At 49.4% G+C, this 10878-nt stretch overlaps 1 protein-coding gene across 1 annotated transcript; it reads right to left on the reverse strand.

Annotated features, from left to right (window-relative positions):
- Window positions 1-1608: 1608 nt before the first annotated feature.
- med7 (mediator complex subunit 7) lies at window positions 1609-10648 on the reverse strand. The gene is made up of 2 exons (XM_072264544.1): window positions 10563-10648; window positions 1609-2487 (listed from the first exon to the last, which is right to left on the reverse strand). Exon 2 carries the CDS (start codon window positions 2465-2467, stop codon window positions 1778-1780), a length of 690 nt encoding a protein of 229 aa, XP_072120645.1. The 5' UTR covers window positions 2468-2487; window positions 10563-10648; the 3' UTR covers window positions 1609-1777.
- Window positions 10649-10878: the final 230 nt, after the last annotated feature.

Consider the following 10878-nt stretch of genomic DNA (forward strand, 5'->3'; position numbering starts at 1 on the left):
GACCAATGTCACAAGTCACTCAGACACGCCTCAGTTACCGCATCCAGCTCTCCACCCAATGTCCACGGCTGGGCAGCCAGAAAGCCTGCAAATCAGCCATTACTCAGTCGGTTAACAGAAAACATGCCGGAGAACAGATGGTCTCATATTGATCCGTGCAATGATCTCTCTGACCCCCCCACCAGGCAGGAGGCAGGAGGTACCGGAGCATCAGGACAAGGACTATATACAGATTCCTCCTCCACATCGGAAGACTCCCTGTCACCACCCAGCTCTCATCACAAACGAAGTGCCAGTAGTGTTATACTGTTTACTTTTTAACTTGTGTCGTAAACGCACCTTATTATTTGTTACTTTATTTGTGGTAATATTACCTTATGTGTTGTATATGTGAGTTATATGTACTGTGTTGTGCACCCTGGTCCAGAGGAACATTGTTTCGTTTGGTGATATACATATGTACGGTTGTGTGTGGGTTATATGTACTGTGTTGTGCACCCTGGTCTGGAGGAACATTGTTTTGTTTGGTGATATACATGTGTACAGTTGTGTGTGAGTTGGGGGCTGGGGAGTGAGAGGGAGGTTGGGGTGGGTGATGGGAAGTGAGGGAAGCCATGGGAAGTGAGAGGGAGGTTGGGGTGGGTGATGGGAAGGGAGGGAAGCCATGGGGAGTGAGAGGGAGGTTGGGGTGGGTGATGGGAAGGGAGGGAAGCCATGGGGAGTGAGAGGGAGGTTGGGGTGGGTGATGGGAAGGGAGGGAAGCCATGGGGAGTGGGAGAGGGGTTGGGGTGGGTGATGGGAAGGAAGGGAAGCCACAGGGAGTGGGAGAGGGAGGTTGGGGTGGGTGATGGGAAGGGAGGGAAGCCATGGGGAGTGAGAGGGAGGTTGGGGTGGGTGATGGGAAGGGAGGGAAGCCATGGGGAGTGAGAGGGAGGTTGGGGTGGGTGATGGGAAGGGAGGGAAGCCATGGGGAGTGGGAGAGGGGTTGGGGTGGGTGATGGGAAGGGAAGGAAGCCATGGGGAGTGAGAGGGAGGTTGGGGTGGGTGATGGGAAGGGAGAGAAGCCACAGGGAGTGGGAGAGGGGTTGGGGTGTGTGACAGGTGGCCCAGCAAACAAAGGTTCACTGACAGAGTATTCAGGCCAGTGATGACTCCAGTCTATATCACGACAAAGTCTGGGGCTGAGGGAATAAGAGTGCGTAAACAGAACAGCAAGGGGTAGGTTTGGGGATGGAGTGCACAGTGAAAATAAGATCTCAGAATCCCAGTCTGACTAAAGCTGTCGGTCGGGATATCCCACAGCAGGTTGTGGGCCTAAATAAAAATGTTTGCTTCAAGAGAGCTCAGCAGTTAAAGTCCATCGCCTTGATCTCCAGTCCCAACACTCCTCTGCCCCATAGCTTCTAAACTCACCCCCTTGGCAGGGACACCCCATAGTCTCCAAACCCCACCACTGCCCCCACCTCTGCAGGGACCACCCCGAAACTCTAACCCCACCACTGCTTTCCGTCTGTAGAGACCACCCCCAGTCTCTAACCCCACCACTGCCCCCTCCGCAGGGACACCCCACAGTCTCTACACCCCACCACTGCCCCCCGCCCCCCGCAGGGACCACTCCCAGTCCCCAGTCTCTAAACCCCACCACAGCTCAGAGCAGGGTTTAACTGATTCCCAACCACCACAGACAACTACAGAGAAATCCTACGCACATCGGTCATTTTTGAAGCAGCTCCCCCCCCCATGGAAACGGCGTCCCACACCCCTGGTAGCCCTGCCACTACGTCATGTCATCAATGATAGCGCACATGGCCAAGTCCTGGTCGCTGACCTCCTCCTCCTTCGCCGAAGGGTCAGCCGCAGCATCTGGCTGCGCACACCCACTGCCGTCCTCCATGTCCTCGGGCTCAGCTTTGACCTGGGACAGCAGGTGCCCGGCCTCGGACAGGTCATCGGGAAGGGAGGCCAGACTGCTCTGGATCACTTCCAGGGCGCGGTCCAGGTGCTTCTGGAAGCGCTCGGCCGTCTCCAGGCGCTGCCTCTTCTGCACCTCCATCATCACGCGCAGCGTCTCGCGGGCCTGGTGGGGCCGATACTCGTTGATGAGGTGGTGCATGTGCACAAAGAGAAGCTTGAGGTCCTCCAGCTTCTCCTCGCGCTTGATGCTGCCGGGGCTTTGGATGAGGATGTCGAGGAGGTCCAGGAAGTTCACCAGGATGGACATGTTCAGCTTCTTCAGCTCCTTCTTGTGGTCGAACTGCGGCGGGTGCAGCCGCTCAATACCCTGGCCCTCCAAGGGCCGGATGATCAGCTCGTCACACTGGAACTGGTTGCCGAACATGGTATAGCTGTCGCGGATGGGAGGCGGAGGCTTGGGGGCGAAGCCCTTGCGTACGTTGTCATCAGTGTATTCCTTGTAGTACTGAGCCGGCGGAAGAGGCAGGGAGCTCACCTGCTGGGGTTCAGCCATGCCGCTCGATCCGACAGCAACTGCAAAGGGAAGCAACACCGGTTTATTCCAACCACAAGAGATGCTGCAAATCCACAACAGTGCACACAGAATGCCGGAGGAACTCAGCGGATCAGGCAGCATCTACAGAAACTGGTTTATTCTTTAGTCAGCAGAAAGTGGTATTTACTGTGAGAGGGCCATTCAGCTCGAGAGAGGTCATACAGTGAAATGCATCATTTGCGTCAACAACCAGAACAGTTCAACATCTAAAAGCGGCATCGGCATTGAGAATAAGTCCAGAAACGAAAGGGCTAACGTATGAGGAGCATTTGATGGATCTGGGCCTATACTTGCCGGAGCTTAAAAAAATAAGGGGATCTCAATGAAACCTTTTGAACACTGAAAGATCCCAATAAGTGGATGCGGACAGCATGTTTCCTGTAGTGGAGAAGTCTAGGTCCAGAAGGCACAGCCTTAGAACATAGAACATAGAATAGTACAGCACGTTACAGGCCCTTCGGCCCACAATGTTGTGCCGACCCTCAAACCCTGCCTCCCATATAACCCCCCACCTTAAATTCCTCCATATACCTGACTAGTAGTCTCAAACTTCACTAGTGTATCTGCCTCCACCACAGACTCAGGCAGTGCATTCCACGCACCAACCACTCTCTGAGTAAAAAACCTTCCTCTAATATCCCCCTTGAACTTCCCACCCCTTACCTTAAAGCCATGTCCTCTTGTATTGAGCAGTGGTGCCCTGGGGAAGAGGCGCTGGCTATCCACTCTATCTATTCCTCTTATTATCTTGTACACCTCTATCATGTCTCCTCTCATCCTCCTTCTCTCCAAAGAGTAAAGCCCTAGCTCCCTTAATCTCTGATCATAATGCATACTCTCTAAACCAGGCAGCATCCCTAGAATAGAGGGATGTCCATTTAGAACAGAGATGAGGAGGAATTTCCTTAGCCAGAGGGTGGTGAATCTGTGCAATTCATTGCCCCAGTCATCTGGTATATTTAAAGCAGAGGTTCAGAGTGAGAAGGCAGGAGAATGGAGTTGAGAGAGATAATAAATCAGTCATGATGGAATGTTGAAGCAGACTTGATGGGCAGAATGGCCTAACTCTGCTTCTATGTCTTATGGTCTTAGCGCTGAGGAACACCCACAAGTGTCACCATGTTTCCAGCGCCAACATGGCATGCACACAGTTTACTAATCCCAACCCGTACGTCATTGGAATGTGGGAGGAAACCCACGTGGTCACGGGGAGAACGTACAAATTCCTCACCGACAGCAGTGGGAATTGAACCTGGGTCTCTGGCGCTGTGAAGGGTTACAGTAACTGCTACAATACCGTGCCTGCCCTGACACTGTGTCTCTCTCCATAGACGCTGCCCAGCTTGCTGGGCTATTCTGTCTTTGACATTTGCTTCCCTGTCAGATCCCGAAGCTGTCAGCCTGGAACCAAATTCTAACCCTATGGTCGAAGATCGGACCCATCCTTACCTCAACTACCCCATCAAGCCCTTTCACATCCACACGCTCCACAAACAGTTGTCCACACTTTCAGCTGCTGAGTCTCCCTTCCCACTTTCTATTTTCAGAGATTCAGACACCAGTTTAAAAAATCATTCACTAAACTTTCATCAACTGCTCTAAAACCTCCTTATGTGGTCTAGCATCACTTCTTTTATGAGAACACCCTTCCAAAACACCTTGGGATATGTTTTGTGAATATGGAATGTGAACTTTGCAAGGTCAAACTGGAAGGCAGAGTACAGGGTTAATGGCAGGATCCACAGATCCCTCAAATTTGTCACACAATTTGACAGACCATAAGACAAGGTAGCAGAATTAGGCCATTCAGCCCATCAAGTCTGATCCCAGATCCCACTCAACCCCATACACCTGCCCTCTCGCCGTATCCTTTGATGCCCTGACTGATCAGGAAACGCTCAACTTCTGCCTTAAATATCCCCATGGACTTGGTCTTCACCACAGCCTATGGCAGAGCATTTCACAGATTCACTACTCTCTGGCTAAAAATATTCCTCCTTACCTCTGCTCTAAAAGATTCCTGCCTCTTAATTTTGAGGCTGTGACTTCTATTTCTGGATACCCCCACCATAGGAAACATTCTCTCCACATCCACCCATCTAGTCATTTCAATATTCAGTAGGTTTCAGTGAGATCCCCACATATTATTCTAATTTCCAGTGGGAACAGGCCCAAAGCTGCCAAACACTCCTCATATGTTAACCCCTTCAGTCCTGGAATCATCCTTGTGAACCTCCTCTGGACTCTCTCCAATGACAACACATCCTTTCTGTGATAAGGGGCCCAAAATTGTTGACAATACTCCCAAGTGCGGCCTGCCCATCGTCTTATAAAGGCTGAGCATTATCTCCTTGTTTTCATATTCTATTCCCCTTGAAGTAACTGCCAATATTGCATCTGCCTTCTTTACCACAGACTCAACCTGAGCAGCGAGATAATGTTGCGGCTCTATAAAACCCTGGTCTGACCCCACTCGGAATATTATGTTCAGTTCTGGTCATCTCATTACAGAAAGGATGTGGAGGCTTTAGAGAGGGTGCAGAGGATATTTACCAGGATGCTTCCCGGATTAGAGAGTATGGATTATGAGGATAGGTTGAGTGAACTCGGGCTTTCCTCTTTTGAGTGAAAGAGAATGAGAAGTAACATGATAGAGGTGTGTAGGAGGCATTAATAGGGCAGAAATAGCTGATACAGGAGGGCACAGTTTTAAGGTGGAAAGTAGAGAGCATGTCAGGGGTGTTTTTTTTAAACACAGAGACTGGTCAGTGCATGGAATGTGCTGCCCGGGGTGGTGGTAGAGATAGATATATGAGGGACAACTAAGAGACTCGTAGATTGGCACGTGGATGACAGAAAAATGAAGGATTATGTGGGAGGGAAGGGTTAGATTGATCATAATGTTGGTTAAAAAGTCAGCACAACACTGTGGACTGAAGGGTCTGTGCTGTGCTCCATTCTACGTGTCTCCGTCTTCAAATCTGCCACACCAACATGCGTTTTATTGACAAAGCAATATGCAAATTTTGACAACTAGTTACATGGCCTCAAGGAGCATTTACACTCAGCCATAAATGGTCACAGATGAGCTAAGGTAAAGGGACAAGCCTACTGACCACCAAACAACCTGAGCAAGTATCCAGCAATCAGTTCAGATCCCAATCACAGATGGAAAGGCCATAAAACACCACTCAACCCATCAAATCTGCCATTCAAAAGACAATAGGTGCAGGAGTAGGCCATTCGGCCCTTCGAGCCAGCACCGCCATTCACTGTGATCATGGCTGATCATCCACAATCAGTACCCCGTTCCTGCCTTATCCCCATAACCTTTGATTCTGCTATCTTTAAGAGCTCTATCCATCTCTTTCTTGAAAGCATCCAGAGACTTGGCCTCCACAGCCTTCCGGGGCAGAGCATTCCACATATCCACCACACTCTGGGTTAAAAAGTTTTTCCTCAACTCCTTTCTAAATGGCCTACCCCTTATTCTTAAACTGTGGCCTCCGGTTCTGGACTCACCCAACATCGGGAACATGTTTCCTGCCGCCAGCGTGTCCAATCCCTTAATAATCTTATATGTTTCAATAAGATCCCTTCTCAGCCTTCTAAATTCCAGAGTATACAAGCCCAATCGCTCCAATCTTTCAACATATGACAGTCCTGCCATCCCGGGAATTAACCTTGTGAACCTACGTTGCACTCTCTCAATATCAAGAGTGTCCTTCCTCAAATTTGGAGACTAAAACTGCACACAGTACTCCAGGTGTGGTCTCACCAGGGCCCTATACAGCTGCAGAAGCACCTCTTTGCTCTTATACTCAATTCCCCTTGTTATGAAGGCCAACATGCCATTAGCTTTCTTCACTGCCTGCTGTACCTGCATGCTTACTTTCAGTGACTGATGAACAAAGACACCCAGATCTCGTTGTACTTCCCCTTTTCCTAACTTGACTCCATTTAGATAATAACCTGCCTTCCTGTTCTTACCACCAAAGTGGATAATCTCACATTTATCCACATTAAACTGCATCTGCCATGCATCCGCCCCCTCACCCAGTCTGTCCAAGTCACCCTGCATTCTCATAATATCCTCCTCACATTTCACACTGCCACCCAGCATTGTGTCATCGGCAAATTTGCTAATGTTACTTTTAATCCCTTCACCTAAATCATTAACGTATATTGTAAACAGCTGCGATCCCAGCACTGAACCTTGTGGTACCCCACTGGTCACCGCCTGCCATTCCAAAAGGGACCCATTAATCGCTACTCTTTGTTTCCTGTCAGCCAGCCAACTTTCAGTCCATGTCAGTACTCTGCTCCCAATACCATGTGCCCTAACTTTGCCCACTAATCTCCTATGTGGGACTTTATCAAAGGCTTTCTGAAAGTCCAGGTACACTACATCCACTGGCTCTCCCTTGTTCATTTTCATAGTTACATCCTCAAAATATTCCAGAAGATTAGTCAAGCACGATTTCCCCTTCGTAAATCCATGCTGACTCGGACCTATCCTGTTACTGCTATCCAAATGTGTTGTAATTTCATCTTTTATAATTGACTCCAGCATCTTTCCCACCACCGACATCAGTCTAACCGGTCTATAATTCCCTGTTTTCTCTCTCCCTGCTTTCTTGAAAAGTGGGACAACATTAGCCACCCTCCAATCCACAGGAACTGATCCTGAATCTATAGAATATTGGAAAATGATTACCAATACATCCACGATTTCTAAAGCCACCTCCTTAAGTACCCTGGGATGCAGACCATCAGGTCTCGGGGACTTATCAGCCTTCAGACCCAACAGTATCCAACACCATTTCCTGCCTAATATAAATTTCCTTCAGCTCATCCATTACCCTGGGTCCTTTGGTCACTATTATATCTGGGAGATTGTTTGTGTCTTCCCTAGTGAAGACAGATCCAAAGTACCTGTTCAACTCGTCTGCCATTTCTTTGTTCCCCATAATAAATTCACCCATTTCTGTCTTCAAGGGCCCAATTTTGGTCTACTATTTTTTTCCTTTTCACATACCTAAAGAAGCTTTTACTATCCTCCTTTATATTCTTGGCTAGTTTACCTTCGTACCTCATTTTTTCTCCGTGTATTGCCTTTTTAGTTATCTTCTGTTGCTCTTTAAAAGTTTCCCAATCCTCCGGCTTCCCACTCGTCTTTGTTATGTTATACTTCTCTTTTATCTTTATACTGTCCATTACTTCCCTTGTCAGCCACGGCCTCCCCTTACTCCCCTTAGGATCTTTCTTCCTCTTTGGAATGAACTGATCCTACACCTTCTGCATTATTCCAAGAAATATCTGCCATTGCTCCACTGTCATCCCTGCTAGGATATTGTTCCATTGAACTTTGGCCAGCTCCTCCCTCATAACCCCATAGTTCCCTTTGTTCAACTGTAATACTGACATTTCTGATTTTCCCTACTCTCTCTCAATTTGTAGATTAAAATTTATCATATTATGGTCACTACCTCCTAATGGCTCCTTTACCTCGAGGTCCCTGATCAAATCCGGTTCATTGCACATTAAATCTAGAATTCCATCACAGCTGATTTATTCTCCCTCTCAATCCATCTCCTGCTTCCCATCCACTGCTACCAACCTTATAGTTCCCACACCCTGCGCTTCCCGTTTCTACCTCCTACCCAAGATCCACAAACCTGCCTGTCCTGGCAGACCTATTGTCCCAGCTTGCTCCTGCCCCACCGAACTCGTTTCTGCATACCTCGACACGGTTTTATCACCCCTTGTTCAATCCCTTCCGACCTATGTTCGTGACACTTCTCACGCTCTTAAACTTTTCGATGATTTTAAGTTCCCTGGCCCCCACCGCTTTATTTTCACCATGGATGTCCAGTCCCTATATACTTCCATCCCCCATCAGGAAAGTCTCAAAGTTCTATGCTTCTTTTTGGATTCCAGACCTAATCAGTTCCCCTCTACCACCACTCTGCTCCGTCTAGCGGAATTAGTCCTTACTCTTAATAATTTCTCCTTTGGCTCCTCCCACTTCCTCCAAACTAAAGGTGTAGCCATGGGCACCCGTATGGGTCCTAGCTATGCCTGCCTTTTTGTTGGGTTTGTGGAACAATCTATGTTCCGTGCCTATTCTGGTATCTGTCCCCCACTTTTCCTTCGCTACATCGACGATTGCATTGGCGCTGCTTCCTGCAAGCATGCAGAACTCGTTGACTTTATTAACTTTGCCTCCAACTTTCACCCTGCCCTCAAGTTTACCTGGTCCATTTCCGACACCTCCCTCCCCTTTCTAGATCTTTCTGTCTCTGTCTCTGGAGACAGTTTATCTACTGATGTCTACTATAAGCCTACTGACTCTCACAGCTATCTGGACTATTCCTCTTCTCACCCTGTCTCTTGCAAAAACGCCATCCCCTTCTCACAATTCCTCCGTCTCCGCCGCATCTGCTCTCAGGATGAGGCTTTTCATTCTAGGACGAGGGAGATGTCTTCCTTTTTTAAAGAAAGGGGCTTCCCTTCCTCCACTATCAACTCTGCTCTTAAACACATCTCCCCCATTTCACGTACATCTGTTCTCACTCCATCCTCCCACCACCCCACTAGGAATAGGGTTCCCCTGGTCCTCACCTACCACCCCACCAGCCTCCGGGTCCAACATATTATTCTCCGTAACTTCCGCCACCTCAAACGGGATCCCACCACTAAGCACATCTTTCCCTCCCCGCCTCTCTCTGCATTCCACAGGGATCGCTCCCTACGCAACTCCCTTGTCCATTCGTCCCCCCCATCCCTCCCCACTGATCTCCCTCCTGGCACTTATCCGTGTAAGCAGAACAAGTGCTACACATGCCCTTACACCTCCTCCCTTACCACCATTCAGGGCCCCAAACAGTCCTTCCAGGTGAGGCAACACTTCACCTGTGAGTCGACTGGGGTGATATACTGCATCCGGTGCTCCCGATGTGGCCTTTTATATATTGGCGAGACTCGACGTAGACTGGGAGACCGCTTTGCTGAACACCTATGCTCTGTCTGCCAGAGAAAGCAGGATCTCCCAGTGGCCACACATTTTAATTCCACATCCCATTCCCATTCTGACATGTCTATCCACGGCCTCCTCTACTGTAAAGATGAAGCCACACTCAGGTTGGAGGAACAACACCTTATATTCCGTCTGGGTAGCCTCCAACCTGATGGCATGAACATCGACTTCTCTAACTTCCGCTAATGCCCCAATTCCCCCTCGTACCCCATCTGTTACTCATTTTTATACACACATTCTTTCTCTCACTCTCCTTTTTCTCCCTCTGTCCCTCTGAATATACCCCTTGCCCATCCTCTGGGTCCCTGTCTTTCTTCCCGGACCTCCTGTCCCATGATCCTCTCGTATCCCCTTTTGCCTATCACCTGTCCAGCTCTTGGCTCTATCCCTTCCCCTCCTGTCTTCTCCTATCATTTTGGATCTCCCCCTCCCACTTTCAAATCCCTTACTCACTCTTCCTTCAGTTAGTCCTGACGAAGGGTCTCGGCCTGAAACGTCGACTGCACCTCTTCCTAGAGATGCTGCCTGGCCTGCTGCGTTCACCAGCAACTTTGATGTGTGTTGCCATCTCCTGCCTTCTCCTTTGACACCCTGACTAATCAATCATCTGTCAACCTCTGCTTTAAATATACCAGATGACTGGGGCAATGAATTCCACAGATTCCCCACCCTCTGGTAAAGAAATTCCTCCTCATCTCTGTTCTAAATGGACGTCCCTCTATTCTGAGGCTCCGCCTTCTGGATCTAGACTCTCCCATTATAGGGAACATCCTTTCCACATCCACTCTATTGAGATCTTTCAATCTTCAAAAGGTTTAAATGAGATCCCTTCATTATTTTAAACTAATCCCTCCCTTCCTCTCCCTCTCCCCTTCCCCTCATCCCTCCCCCCCCTTCCCGACTCCCTCCCCTCTCCCCTCTCCTCACCTCCCCCGCCCGACGGTCCGGTATTGGAGACCAACGGCTCCCCCTCCCTCGTTCCTGTTGCCCCTCCGGTTTACCGGACCCACATACCCCACGTTCCCGTTGCCCCTCCGCTGTGCGGAAACCACAAATCCGTCCAGGCCCCGGACCTACTCGCCCGCCTTCAGTACGCTCCCATTGGACCGTAACGGAGCAAACGCGTTTGGTTCGAATATCTCATTGGATAGTCGCGATGTCACTCTACCCAGCCCAGCGGATTTGCGGATAGAGCGCCCTCTGTGGTGCGCTGGGGAATCGGCAAGCGGGGGCCGCCTGTGGTTCCTGAAACCACGAGTTCGATCCCAGATCAGGCCGATGCACAGAAATTTCTCCCTCCCCCCCCGCACCCCGTCTCCCTATTTCCTCC

This window comes from Mobula birostris, chromosome 7 (assembly GCF_030028105.1).
Source record: "Mobula birostris isolate sMobBir1 chromosome 7, sMobBir1.hap1, whole genome shotgun sequence".
Classification (NCBI taxonomy): Eukaryota; Metazoa; Chordata; class Chondrichthyes; order Myliobatiformes; family Myliobatidae; genus Mobula; species Mobula birostris.